This window comes from Oryzias latipes, chromosome 24 (genome assembly GCF_002234675.1).
Source record: "Oryzias latipes chromosome 24, ASM223467v1".
Classification (NCBI taxonomy): Eukaryota; Metazoa; Chordata; class Actinopteri; order Beloniformes; family Adrianichthyidae; genus Oryzias; species Oryzias latipes.
Window position 1 is genome coordinate 6,489,546 of NC_019882.2, and position 14,439 is coordinate 6,503,984.

The window sequence follows — 14,439 nt, forward strand, 5'->3', positions numbered from 1 at the left end:
TGTGCAGAAAAAAAGATGTGACATCTTGAATATAGCTATGCAATATTCATCAGGGGCAAATCTTCCTTTATTTTTGGAAAGAAAAAACAACCAGATTCCAGTTTTTCTGTTACACCAAAGCAAAATGTAGAATCTGGAGTGTGCCGGTTCAATCAATTCTAATTCAACAATTATTAACACATTTAAATATTTTATTGCATTACTTTAAAAAAAGGTATTTTCTTTGATTTCAAAAATAATTTCTGATTTTGTAAATGGGACTTTTAAAAGGAACACTAACTCATGGTTGCAAAAAGTAATTTGAAAACCTTTCATGGATTCGTAGATGTAAATTTAAGGATGTAACCATTAATTAACTTAATCAATGAATCAATTTATTTACAGTTTAGATCAGTTTTGAAGAGTTGAGCAGACAAATGGTTTAAATAAATATTTGCAAATATTATATTATTACTATTAATATTATTATTGTTGAAATACAAAATTCTGGATTGTGGATTTCTACCTTCCATCCTATTCCTATACCATTTTATGTTTCATTATGTTGGGTGTGTGGGGCTTGTGGGTTTTGTGTGTGTTTTACAAGGATTTTTTGTGTGTGAAACTCTTAGTTTTTGCTTTTGGTTATTCATTTTTTACTTTATTGTGTACTGTACAATAACAACTTTCTGTTAAATGTGTTGAAAATTAATATAAATAAAGTTTGATTTGATTTAAATAAAAATAGATGACCAAATATACTTACAATATTTTCTTTCACCAAAACAAAGAACCAAATTAATTAGAAAAAATTAATCCAATGAAATAAATTAATTTACTAAAGCAAAGTTTGGTGCAACTGCACTTCTTGGAGTACAGTTTAAACAAAAGTAATAATACTTAAGAAGTAAATGACTATATTTCCTCACCTTTTGGATTTAATAGGATAACTTTTTTTCCTAAAAACATTGCTCCTTTTTGTGAGTTATCAAGTCAAAAGAAAATGTTAACATAAAAGTATGCTGTCCATGTTTTCCTTATGTACAACAGTTAAAATATATATAAACCAGCTAGAATAAATGTGTATGTTTGTGTCCATTTTTATTTTGTTATGACATTTGTCTCAGAATTTAAGTTTCATTTGCTTAAGATGGAGTTGAAATAACTCCATAGTATGGAAAACTTTTTTTGTTTTCCAAAAAGTTTTTGAAAGGGAACAAAAAGTTTTTGAAAGCAAAAAAAAAAATTTGAAAGCAAAAACTAAAAATAAAAATTGAAAGCAAAAACATAATAATAATTGAATAGCAAATATTTCATATTTTCACTTGCAACTTCTAAAGTTTTGTGTTCAACGTGGTGGCAGAAATATCACTCCATACATTGATTGACTTTTTAAATAAAAAGCCATCATGTTTGCTTTGAATTGTGAAACTTTATTTAAAAAAGATAGCTGCATTGCTTCTGGACAGGATTAACCCCTTCACACTGTGTGTCGCTAATTCGCTACATACACTTTAATCCAGGACTCTGCCTGATTTAGCATCACCTTGAAAAGAAAAATTACTAAAGAATATCTTTTATTGAATTTCAAATAAATTCAGTTTATAGTTAGAGACTAGTGTTTTCACAGAAACAGACAATAACTTTTTACAGGTTGTCAGTGAATGCAACCCTTTTTTTAGCCCTTGCACTCAATTAGCCTCATCAGGCTGTGATGGGATACATCTGGAGTTGGATGTATTTATTGGACCGGGGCCTCTCACAGTACAGCCTGAGTGGTCCTATTGCAATCACTGCCACCAAATTCAGCAATAGGAGCTGCAAGAACAGGAACTCTAAGGTTGCCAGGCTGTCACCAACTGTGCCATGGGTCATCTATTTGGATTAGGGTGTGTGATCTACTTAGCTTCTTCCTTCAATTTGTCCACGGCAAGTTTTAATGTTGCTGCTTAATGCTTTATTTTGCAGATGTTTACTCATCTTAATAGGAATGGTGGATGTAGAGGCTCAGAATCCCCCTTTAAGTGAGTTCTTATTTACTGGAGGGTTTTTTTTTTCTTTTTGTGGGGGGGTGTCTTTTACAGTATTTCAACTTAATGCTTTGCTTTTAAATCCAGCTATTGGCAAGAAATGCTTGGGGAATGTGATGCGTATTGATGTTGGCCCTCTTGGAGGAAAGAACCTGGAAGTTGCTGCTGTCATGAGTAAATATTTGCACAAATGCTCTCCTGGCTTGTACTTTCAAAGTTTCTAACATTTCAATTTCCTTTTTCTTTTATTTAGATAACACTGCTGTCATCCTCACATCAAGTTTAGCATCTCAATGTGGATTCAGCATGAAGAGGGACCAGCTGGGAAATGCCATGATCTTTGCTTCCCTTCAGAATTGTTTTGCTCAGAATCTGGTAACTAGACCTGCAGTTTTTCTGGAGTGGAAACTTTTCAAAGCTCTTCACACCCCCCCCCCCCCCTCCCTTCTCTTTCAGGCAGATGAAATGTTCACAACCACCTTGCATCTCCGTGTGTCTGGACCCTTTCTTCTGAAAGATGAGATCTACCAAGTGGTTGAAACCTGCCAGTACTCCACCTGGGCCTCAAGGGAAGTAATTTGTGACAACAATTATATGGAAGTAAGTGAATTCTGTAGTGTTTAATAAAATTTTTTTTATTTTTTTTTAATTTATTTTTTTTATAAATGAATTATGCTAATGCTGACTTGTTTCTAGGTTTCTTTGAAAAGGGCAGTGCCAGAGGACTACCATCATCCCAAACATGCCATGCCACTGACTGGTTCAAAGCCTGCGAATGCTCGGCGCTCTGCAGAGGTTTGGGATGGCTACTCTTAGAAATCTAGGCTGCAACTATAGGTTAAAGATTACAGTTTGTAACTTCTCTTTCAGAAAGTACCCATGGATGCAGGATTCAGGATAACAACTGTAGTGTTCTTTACACCTGAGGGGGAGAAGGTCATGACTGTGAATGATGCCCATAAGAAGGGATACTGGGTTGGAAATTCTCCCACAAGACTGGTCCAGAGAGTTCCTTCAGCAGCACCAGAAATATTCACTCATAATGTTAGTAAATGCACCTCAATATCCAACTCTTGACTCTTAAACCTCTCTAAAAAGTCAACTTTGCCTTCGCAGGTAGCGGGGGTTCCAATGAGAGTTTTCAAAACTTCAACCATCTTTGAGAAGACATGGCTGGCAACACAAATTGATGCAGCAGCTGCTTGCCCACTTCAGGAGGGTAATTGCCCACTTTTGTACCCTCTAGTCTGTCTTGGAGTACATTCTAGCTTGTGCTTCCAATTTAAATTGGGTGGCAAACATCCTAATCTAGAAATTGGGGAGCTAAAACTGTTATCTGTACAGGAAGTGTGTTCTTCACTCGAAGCACGATTACCTGGTACCTGCCCCGACACATCGACCCAATGATCACGTCGCAACAGTTCACGCTGCTGGAGGTTCACTTTGGGATAAATGGGCAAAGAATGGATGCTGGTGAAATGCAGGCCAATAAATACTCATTGGCTCTCACTGATCACTACATAGTCACCGAAATTCCTATTGGAGCTGCTGGAGGTTACTTTAAGGTGAGGCTCCTTCCAGCTCATGCTAAACTAATGTGACATTTGATTTTGCTCCACTGTACAAATGGCTGTACTCTTTATATTGCAGAGCCACGTTCAGGCAAACCTGTACTACATCTCCTACGTGATTGAGCCCATGCTTGAGCTGCTGTGGTCTGAAGACTCAGTGCTGGAGCTAACAAAATACAAAGTGTATTTTACCATTGCAACAAATGTGCTTCCTCATCCTCCACAGCTTGTTGACAGTAAGTCCTGCTTGTATATTCTTGAAACTGCTTGCAGGTTTCACCTAAACATGAAACTGTTTGTGAACCAGATACAGTTCCAGCTGACCGGATGTTCAAGATGGCTCTGGGACACTTTGCTCTTGACGTAGTCCTGCTGAACATCACCTTTGGCTCTGAGGTCTTGTCTGTGACTGACTGCATGGCTAGAGGCTTCAACATCATGGAGCATTTGTCCCACAATGACACCATGAGGGTCTATAGTCTTCAAGTACCCTTCACAGACCCTGCAGTGTCAAAACTGGTAAACTTGAATGTCAAAAGGATAAACTTGCTTTTGTTGGGTCTAACTGTCTTATTCTCAGGCAGGAGAGGGTGTGATTGTTTACTCACTCCACCTAACCTTTGGCTTGCTTGTGTTGGACACACTTGCTCCTTTTTCTCATGCTGCTTACTTGGAAGCTGTCTTGGAGGACATGAGTAAGTATCAAAGTTTGGAGACTTCCTTCTTCAGAGAAGGAAGGATTTAATGCTCTCCAAATTGCAGTCTCACCGTCGGTGTCTGGTGGCTGTGATCAACGAAACTTCTTCATTCTGGTGAAATATGGAACCAAAGGATTCAGCTTTCAGACCACAGTGGGAAAACGCTTGATGACTCCTAGTCTGGCTCAACACTACAACTACATGGAGAATGGCACTCACTTTAGTTTCGTTGTGCCATTTTTGTCTTCTGATGCTGTGGTTGAGGTCTGATTCTACTCTGATATTTAGTTTTCTTTAATTTCCTGAACTAACTTGACTTTCTATATAGGCTATAGAGTCATCTTCCATTAGGAGCAGACTCAACGTGATTCTGGTTAATCCCCAAACAAATGAACACCTGAAGGACTTCTCCATGGCTTGCAACTTTCCATCAACACTTACTGGTTTGTGCAGATCTAAGACTTTCCCAACTTGAGTGTGTATATTCAGAAAGGATGACCTTTATGTCTTTTAAGAATGTTTCCCAAATGGAACAATGACTGCACTTGCTGTAAAACTGGAGTCAGTCCCTTCTTTGGACCCTAGTGGGCTAACTCTCCGAGACCACAGCTGTGGCCCTGTGTACAGTGACGAGCGCTACGCCTATTTTGTGTTCACCGTTAACTCCTGTGGGACGACCAGGAAGGTAAAGGAGACTGTGGTGGCTTAATTGAACCACTGTCAGATGACTTGACCTGAATTTTACTCTTGCTTCAGTTTTTACCTGACGGCATGCTCTATGAAAATGAAATTGCTCTGCCAGATGACCATCAAATGAAACCTGCCACAGACTCAGAGGAGGCCCATTATGAGTGAGAACAAATCTAAAGTTTGGCTTGAATCTAATAAATGGGAAGTTGACCCTTCTAATACTATATCTGTATTTCAGTCTGAAGGTTACCTGCCTCTATGACATAAACACCAGCCATGCTGTAGCTTTTCACACAAGGCCTCGCAGGAGTGAACCATATGCAGAAAACTCTGAGGGCCAGCTCCATGTTGTCATGAGACTTTCTCTAGGTAATCAAATTAATGGAAAAGCTGAACTTGGTTGGAGTTGAAAAGCTAAATCTCAATCCTATTGTTTAGATGACTCCTACAGTAACTTCCAGATGCTTGAAGACTTTCCCATTGCAAAGTATCTTCAGCAACCACTGTACTTTGAGGTGGAATTAAAAAGGTCGACAAACCCACAAGTATCTCTGGAGCTTGAAAACTGCTGGGCAACACAAGAGGATGACAAGACTTCCCAACCCAGATGGAATCTGATCATTAATGGGTAAGTTGATGCATTCTGTGTAATCAACTATATTGTCTAAACACTTTCCCTTCTAAGCTGTCCAAACCCAGTGGACCCATACCAGGTGATCTTCCACCCAGTCTGGGCTGATGAGAGGGTTCGCTATCCCCCTCACTTCAAGCGCTTCGAGGTGCAGATGTTTGCCTTTGCTGATGAGAAAGATGACTTGGTTGGCCAGGTAACCACCACAACTATTAAATGTGCCTACCAATAGCTGCCGAAATAACCAGGTTATTTTATTGCAGCTCTTTGTTCATTGTGACGTTGTAATCTGTGATGCCAAAAACCCACTTGGTGGCGTTTGCAGCAGGCAGTGTCCAAACCCTGACGCTGGAATGAGAGGTTTGAAACCGTGCACGATCGCATATATTTTCATACGGACGGACACTAACCTCTTTTCCCTTGTCTGCAGGTCAAAAACGTGACATTGTCGATGTTGCTGATTTTGAACACGTGTCTCTTGGACCCATTGCATTTTTGCAATAAATGAAATAAAAATTTATTTTAAATAAGCATATGCTTTGTGTTTGAACTGCTGAAATTTACTTTTGCTTAATTAGTACTTTGTTCTGACTTCTAAACTAGACTGCAATGGTGTTAACTCTTAATGGGTGGAAAATGAAGCTTTTATAAAAGCCTGGAATTCCTTAATGTTAATACTTTTATATAAAGTGACCTGGCAAAAGCTGCAGAGTTTCAAATTAACATTTCCTTGTGTAAATGTGCTGATGGCTCCAGTAATTGTGACTTTAGGTTTTGACAAGACAATTGAAAGTCGTTTTGTGATACAATCAAGATACCTGTAAACACTAAAGCTTCAAAGTAAGCCTGAATTTAATTCAGTTTGCTCTTCAGAGGAACACGTGCAACATTTTATATTAACTTTATCCCAAAAAAAAATTAAGGATTAACCCTTGTGCTTAGATGACCCCACCCTCTCATTGACATGTTCTCCCTACCATCACAAAAGTGGAAAGATTTTATGTAATCCATGGACACCAGTGGAGCTCACAAATCATTGAAAGGTTCAGCGCACGGTCTAGTGGGTCTAGATGACCCAGCTCCCAATGGTAAAGTGCCTAGGATAGCACAAGGATTACACAAAATCTAACATTTTGAGTAAATGACTAGGCCATCCACTGCTTAGACTCTTGGACACTGCAACAACCCTAAAGACATGCACTGATTGGCTTGGTCACTTTTGCCTTAAACTTGGAACATGATTTTTTAGAGCAAAGTTTTAATTTTTTTTTGTTTTTTTCTTTAAAGTTGGTCATTTACAATTTGTTTAAGACTTAAAGATCTTTGCATACTTTAGCCTTTTCACAGTTTAAAATTATTCTTTTGAAATTGTTCCAGTCAGGTTAAATCTAAATGTATTACACTTGACACCAAATGTAGACGTTAAACTACCAGTAGTTAAAATTGCCTGTTAAATTTTCTGAAATTTGTTGCATTTAGGTAGGTTATTGCAAAATTAACTCGAGTGTTAAAGGCATGCTGATTTCACTTGTGCTATCGTAGAAGACCCCACCCTTGCATTGACGTGTTCTCCCTACCATGACAAAGGTGGATAAAGGTGGAAAGATTTCATGTAATCCATGGACACCAGTGAAGATCACAAATCATTGAAGAAAAAAGGTTCAGAGCACTGTCTAGTGGGTCTAGATGACCCAACTCCCAACGTTAAAGTGCCTAGGATAGCACAAGGGTTATGCTACTTGTGTTGAAGTGTTACATAGAAATACTTAGTAGGACTTGGTTCTTATGTAAAGCAAAATATACAAATTGTGTAAAACCTAATTGTTAAATAGAATTGTAAAAAAAACAGCTAAATCATATTGTTATTGAAGCCCAACCACTACATTTAAATTTTAGGCGTTACTGTCACCAAATGTCACTAAATGTTACGTCACCAAGTGTTATATATAATAAATGCAAGTACAATATATGTACAAATGTTGACCCTAAAACTTTGTATTGAATTTAAATTGAAATGTCTAAATTGTAAAGCTGAAGAATACCTTAAAAATGTAAGGGTTAGTATAATTCTGTCATAATCTAAAATGTAAATGAGAAATTACTCTAAAATACAATGATTTTATGTGTCCAAAGCTACATGACTCACTGTCGTAAAAATAACTGTTCAACACAAGAGGTCCTCGCTGTTATTTTAATAATCTTTAAATTAAATAAAAAATAAAAAATTAAACAAAATTAAAAATTAAATAAATATTAAATTTAATTTAGTTTAAAATTAAAAAATAAGATTCTAAAATTAAAAATTAAATGAAAATAAAATTTAAGCTAATTTAATTTTAAAATGTAATGTTAATAAAAAATTTAATTCATGAATTAAAAATGTAATTAAAAAATTTATTATTTTAATTTAGGTTTATTTAATTTAAAATTAAATTATTTCAACTGCAAATGTATTTGTACACTAATATATTTAATATAATTGACGTTTAAGTCAACAAAAGTTTACTTAGATTGGCAATAGGCCAAACGTGCATTTTTCATGAAATTCTTTTCAGTCCACGGCTGCAAATTCAAGTCTAAACTCAAGCCTTGTTGCAAAGTGTCTGCCGTGAGACCGGAATGTTGTGAGTTCAAATCTAAAGTTTTGTCATGCCAAAGACTTTAAAACATGAGATCAAATGCCTCCCTGCATGACACTGTGTTGTGGGGTTGGATTGAAGGGTAGAACCACCAAATGCTTTCTGCTTGCCCGTCTCTGCAGCCCATTGCACCCCCACTGGATGGGTCAAATGCCAAGAACGAATTTTACTCACTTAGGTTTGTGACACATAATGCGTCTTTGACTTTGACAGTCCCTGCAATAAGTATGTCTTGACTTACTGTTGGCTTACTGTTGGCACAGTCAAACATATGACTCAAACATATTTTTGTACAAAAATGTACATTCATTTTTGTACAAATACAAATTGTTGCCTAAGACTTCACAAAATGTAAAGCATATGTTTAGACTGTACCCACCTCATGTTGGTTGAATATGTAGGTTGTTTACATTTTTTACTTAAAACATAACTTGTTTCTCAACTGACCCTGAAATCCAGTTCTGAATTTGAAACAAGCCCACTAATATTTGGCATTGCAAATGTTCAGAGATTTTCGCGAAATCAAACCCACAAAAAACTTCCACAAGTGTATTGAATTTATTGTAATGCCAATTTATTGAGATAAGCAGCTCTTATCCCTTCATTTAGGTTTGAAGAAAAATGCTAACTTGTATAATTAGGCTATGTTCACACTGCAGGCTGAAACGACCCAATTCCGACTTTTTTTGTCCCTATGCGACCTGTATCTGATCTTTTCATGACAGTCTGAATGACTCCGATCCGATCTTTTCAAATGCGACCCAAGCCACTTGGGTATGTAGTCCTGAATCCGATACGTATGCGATCTTTTGAAATGCGACCTCCGTCTGAACGGCCAGGCCACATCTATCCGACCTGTATGTCATTGATACACTACAAACGTCATAATTCTGCGTTGAAGTAGGCGGGAACGGGATCATTACCATCAACCATGGCGGACGATGCTGCTGTGACCAGTCAGTGGAAGGGAAGTGAGGTCACCGATTGGATTAATATTTGGGGTGACAGCTCTATTCAGGCCAAGCTCGAGGGCTCTCATCGCAACCGGACGGTTTTTGAAAAAATTTCCAGCGAAATGGCCGAGCGTGGTGTTGAACCTTCCCAAGGATGACTTTTTTCCCTTTCTGACAGTGGTCATAAGCGCGGGGGCCCGAAGGCGGATCCTCCTTCAAGGTTCACTTCCCCATTCGGATTCTCCAGAGCGCGTTAAAGAGTCAATAGCAGTTCTGGGGGGGGGGGGGGGGGGAGCTTTTTATCATCCCTCCATAACATGAATGCGCGCCCCAACAGTCATCCCCTTTCCACAACAGTGGGTGCAGACAATCCCAGCTCCAATGCCTTCTTACAAGATTGTAATTGCTCCTTTAAAAAAAAAATTGGCTGTTTACATCCATTTTAAACGTTGGCTACTTTTGAAAACGAGTGACATTGTTCACCATTGAGTACTTTGCATGCAGGTCACTTCACAAGTTTCCATTTTTTGGAAGTGTCAGACGGCCTAGCAAAAAAAAAAAATAAAACCCTACAGTGCGAACGTAGCTAGTCTAGACCAACAATCCAGATAACAGGTAAAGGATTTACTGCAAAATTTACAATGTCTAGCTAGAATGTGGCATATTTGCTGCAGCAGGATCTTAGTTGCGACTTTTTGAACTTTGAAAATTGCCAAAATTTTAATGCAACTTTTCATTACAGGAAACTGGCCTTAGTTTGGCATTAAAAGGTTTCAGATTACTGTTGGCAGGTTAAACAAGGGTGAGATTCAGATATTTAGAAAACTTAAAGACCCTTCAAAGGAGGAATCAAGTTTAAAGACCAGACCAATGACTTTGAGCAACATAAGTTCTAGTTAAAGTGCAGTTAGGAAAGTTAACTGAGTCCCTTTAGTTTTCACAAAATAAAAGGTTAGAATGAGACAACGTACAGAGTAAGTCATTTAAGAAATTTTTATTTGGACATTCAGTTATTCAACAGAATACGCCCAGAGGAGATCTGCTTGTGGTTGGTTGAGCTTTGTGGTCTTTGTCCTGGAACAAAGAATTTTTTTTAATTGCATGGCTGAACTTCTGTTTTTCAAATTCTTTACTTACCCTTTTTTGTGCTTTGGTGTGCCTTAATGCCAGATGAGTAACCACATTGGCCTTTGCAGATGCCTTCTGCAGGTGTGTTGGCATCACAGATCACTACATTGCAGTGGACATGAATCTGCAGGGAGATAAATTTGCTCTTGAGACTGATTTATAGAGGTGATTTGTTCAAGGTGTTTCCTGTACTTGCCTCATCCTTCAGAACTTGGTCATTCTGGATGAAGGCGAACATCATGATGGAGAAGCGCTTGACATGAGATGGGATTGAAACTCTGCTGTCCTTCATTACAGGGTGAAATACTGCAGCATAACTGTCATCTGGGTTTTCACAGCTGGAAAGAAAATATTCTATTATGTTTTGTCCAAAAGAAGAATTCTCCAAAGTCATCATTACCCATTGATAATGATGTCCCAGCTTGGGAGAGAGTTCCTCTCTTCTTTGCTTGTTGCCCAACAGTTTTCCAGCACCAGTTCCAGTTTAGGGTCTCTTGACTGCATCAGCTCCACTTCAAAGTAGAGAGGCTCCCTCAGGAACTTCTGAACTGGATAGTCTTCAGTTTGGTAGAAGATTTGATATGAAGCATCTAGGATAACCCAAAGAGAAAGTTAGCAATTCTTTTTAATTGTACCTTTACAACATGTTTCCTGTTAAATTACCCTGAGCTAGTCTCATTTGAACCACCAGGTGTCCGAATCCAATCTCTGCTTTGGGTTCATGGAGTCTTGGTTGAGAAGCAAAGGAGATTCTCTGGGTATCATTGACCACATAGTAGCAGGAGATGGTTTGCCTGAAAGGACATTTTAGTATTTAGATCAAGTTGCATAAAGAACTGGCAATTTGTGGTCTTACTTGTAATCAGGATCAACTGGTGATGTGTAAGCAACTCCTTTCCTGTTGAAGTTCAGCCTGATTTCATTTTCGTACATCATGTAGTTGTCGAAGAACTAGAGACAGAGAGCAAAGGTTAAGCCCTGAGCCATAGAGACATGCTTTTCCATGTCTGAACTCACCAGTCTAGTGGTTCCACATGAGTCAGCATGGAAGACAAAGTGAGCAAAGCGGTCATCAATGAATGCTGGTGTGCATGACTGGTCCTTCAAGGTCAGCCAGCTTGGGCTGAGGTTTGGCACAGACTCTACTTTGACAGCGATGGCACTGATTGTTCCATTTGAGTAGCACCCTAAGGAATTAGTCAGGAGTAAAGATGAGTCAGGAGTACTTAAGTAATGCCATCACTAATAACTGTATACATACTTGTTGTTGCCAGAGGGAAACTGCAAGACAAGTAAAGGTCTCCAAGAACCCATTGGTTGATTGAGTCCCACAGCAGCATATTCAGCCTGGTTCTGACTGAGTTTGTTGTGATCAGCTGCAAAGAGGTTAAAGTTTAGAGTCTTCTAGAGTAAACCGACCTTACTGTGACATTTAAGTTACCTCAAATGCAGTGACGGGGGCAGCATAAGGCACCACAATGCTGAAGTGTGTGCCATTGTCCTGATAGGCTAGTGTCTCTCCCAGTTCAGGTGTCAGGTCCTGATGGCCGACCATGGTCTTGAAGTGATGCCCTTGACTGCCGTACTTGACGGAAACGAAGAAGTGCTCCTGGTCACAGGTTCCAGTGAGTGTTGGCAGAACTGGGGGGGGGGGGAGACTGGTCAAGTTTCCTTTATACTTTCTTCCTCCAGATTTCATAAATTAAATATTCTTACCAACATCCTGCAGAGATGCCTGCAACTCTACTTTGTGGGCAAAAGGGAGATCCTCAGGCAGAACAGCAAAACCAAAGATCAGAGGGAGGAAGTAGGTTGTAACCAAGGGCTCAGGATTCTGTGAATTGAGAAAAGTTCAGTACCAGTAGTGTAGCATTTAAGGAATTAAAGGGTCTGTCAAGAAGACATACATGCTTCAGGATGGGATCGGTGTCAAAGGCCACTTGAATAGAGAACACTTTTGTGCCGTTGGAGAGAAGATGTTCCTGGACTGCAAACCCTTTGGCATTGCACTCTTCAACAGTAAGGACTCCAGTAGAAAATGTGATGTTCTTCAGCACCACATCATGAAGGAAAGCCCCCACATGAACATTAAACACCCTCTCTTCTGGGATTGTGCCTAAAGGAGAGGAGTTGTGTTACCACAAAGAACTGCAACCTTATGAATTAACCATGGGTGGGAGGCTTTACGGTCAAAGGTGTTGATTGGATGAAGGATTGGTGGAGTTGTGATGGGAAACAGAATTTTGTATTTTGTTTCTTCTTGGGGATTCTCTGGCCTCCATAGAACTTCAAGCATTGGCTCAATGGTGTAGGTGATGTGGTACAGGAAGTCTGGAGCATGGCTCTGCAAGGAAACATTTTTTTTAAAGCAACATTTAGGATTTCCTCAAGATACACCCACCACACCAACCTTGTAGTAGCCGTCAGGTGATCCCACTGGGATGTCAACAACAATGTGGAACTCTGTGGTTGAGAGGGAGTAACCTCTTGCAGCTATTTGAGCCTTTTCCAGCCTCTGTCCATTGATTCCCATGTACAGCTCTACAATCTTGACCTTGCCCTCAGTTAGAGGAGTTACGCGGCGAGGGATGTGCCAGGAGATGAACTCGTCAGTGAAGAGAATGCCACCTGTCAATGAGTCCATCAACACTGCAGAAATGTTTTGTCATTATTCTTAATTGGGTAGATTTTACCTGTGGGGCAAGCAGCTGCCAAGTTGACAACATTCAGTCCCTCTTGAGTTTTGTGGTAAACGCTCACTTTGAGGATTTCCATGGGGACTCCAGCAACCTGTTTGACATTTGGTGTCAAAACTGTAGAGCTCAATTTTCATTGTGGCAACATGATACTTACATCTTCAGAATAAGTCTCTGAAGTATGATAGGGGCTTCTGATTGCCAGGCGAGTTTGTCTCATTGTTGCACCATAACCAGCTTGTTCGGCTTCTTTCAGGACCATCGCAACAGGTTCAGGAGTGTAAAAGGTCATCTTCCAGATTCCAGGGGCGTCATTGGAGTCCTGTACAGTATACTTTTAGAATCATCGTCACCATCTCCACTTGGAATTTAACCTTCCAATACTTACACCAGGAAGCTTATTTGTTTGAGAGTTGTCCTTGTTCTGAACTTGTCCTTTTGTTTGTTGACTGGGAGCGATGTGAGCTGACACCTAACAAAAAAAAATGAATAAAAAAGGCAGACATTAGTTTCATGTTTGACCATTTCTGAAATAGAGAAATTTGACCCACTTCCATGTAGTTCCTGTCACAGAGGACATCTCTGAAGGCCCAGCGAGAATAGCTGCAGGTCTGAGTCACATCATGGCTGACCACATCAGAGGGACTGTGCTTGTACATGTGCAGTTTCAAGCTGGTGCTGAAGGTGGACTCATCCTGCAGAGGAGATAAGTTTGTGTATTTCAACTGAACACTGTGTGGACCTAAGACAAGAGCATGTCATTAACCCACCTTGCTAACCATAAAGCAACCCAACAGAGACATGTAGATCCTGGTGTTTCCCCATGGGTCAGACTCCATGCTGTATCCACACTGGGCAGCCAGACTGGGTGTCACCAAAATACGTTGTGTGCCATCTGTAGAAAGAAGTCAATTAGTGGCAGCCTTTTATCTAGGAGCTACAGATCACTGTGAGAAAGTAGTACTTACTGATTGCTTCCACTTGAAGTTGATTCCCAACTGCAAGAGCCTCATCCAATGAAAGCCTCATCAGATTACCTGCACAGTCCAATCTAACTCCATTGGCTGAAAGAAATAAAGACCCTGGTTAAGCAGTCACTGCTACAACAGGATGAAAGTGTTAGAAAGCTGCATACTTGACTGCAGACCATGCTTCACATTTGGCCATGCTTGACTCAAGACAGAAACTGCAGCCATCAGGTTCAATAACAAAAACCTGGAAAAGTTTGACATAGTTTAACACAATTAAATGCTTTTAAAATACACATTTAAAAATAAATATATATTAAAAAAAAAAAAAAACTTACATTTTCTCAGGCTTCCGCATGTTGCAGTGTGAAGGCATTGGAAAAAGGAACTGGAAAGAACTCAACCACCAGAACTTGGCTTTGACTTTTACACCAAGGCCAAGAAGATGAAGCAGCT

The 14,439-nt window shown here is 39.4% G+C and overlaps 2 protein-coding genes across 2 annotated transcripts; one reads left to right on the forward strand and one right to left on the reverse strand.

Annotated features, from left to right (window-relative positions):
• Window positions 1-1,740: 1,740 nt before the first annotated feature.
• On the forward strand, window positions 1,741-6,132 carry LOC101170068. The gene is made up of 21 exons (XM_004083448.4): window positions 1,741-1,868; window positions 1,948-2,003; window positions 2,097-2,183; window positions 2,263-2,384; window positions 2,466-2,609; window positions 2,706-2,804; window positions 2,880-3,053; window positions 3,126-3,228; window positions 3,354-3,574; window positions 3,660-3,816; window positions 3,888-4,099; window positions 4,161-4,275; window positions 4,343-4,542; window positions 4,607-4,721; window positions 4,794-4,963; window positions 5,035-5,129; window positions 5,207-5,337; window positions 5,407-5,596; window positions 5,654-5,795; window positions 5,863-5,959; window positions 6,030-6,132. The coding sequence occupies exons 1-21, from the start codon at window positions 1,846-1,848 to the stop codon at window positions 6,101-6,103; spliced, it is 2,727 nt and encodes a 908-aa protein (XP_004083496.1). The 5' UTR covers window positions 1,741-1,845; the 3' UTR covers window positions 6,104-6,132.
• Window positions 6,133-10,171: 4,039 nt separating this feature from the next.
• On the reverse strand, window positions 10,172-14,438 carry LOC100049331 (ZPA domain containing protein). Its single transcript, NM_001104746.1, is given in 21 exon segments — window positions 10,172-10,265; window positions 10,329-10,443; window positions 10,516-10,657; window positions 10,720-10,909; window positions 10,983-11,113; window positions 11,176-11,270; window positions 11,337-11,506; window positions 11,581-11,695; window positions 11,761-11,960; window positions 12,036-12,153; window positions 12,227-12,435; window positions 12,507-12,663; window positions 12,730-12,947; window positions 13,013-13,109; window positions 13,173-13,337; window positions 13,404-13,487; window positions 13,567-13,710; window positions 13,786-13,910; window positions 13,984-14,079; window positions 14,151-14,230; window positions 14,322-14,438. Coding segments are annotated over 21 exon segments (2,757 nt in total). The 5' UTR covers window positions 14,360-14,438; the 3' UTR covers window positions 10,172-10,197.
• Between the last annotated feature and the right edge of the window lies 1 nt (window position 14,439).

Bases quoted from the DNA above. Each gene is read 5' to 3' on its own strand.
- LOC101170068 (XM_004083448.4), top strand. From the start codon at position 1,846: ATGGGTCATCTATTTGGATTAGG. The intron at 2,184-2,262 runs GTAAATATTTGC...TCTTTTATTTAG, and splicing joins GGAAGTTGCTGCTGTCATGA to ATAACACTGCTGTCATCCTC. The intron at 5,597-5,653 runs GTAAGTTGATGC...TTCCCTTCTAAG, and splicing joins TGGAATCTGATCATTAATGG to CTGTCCAAACCCAGTGGACC.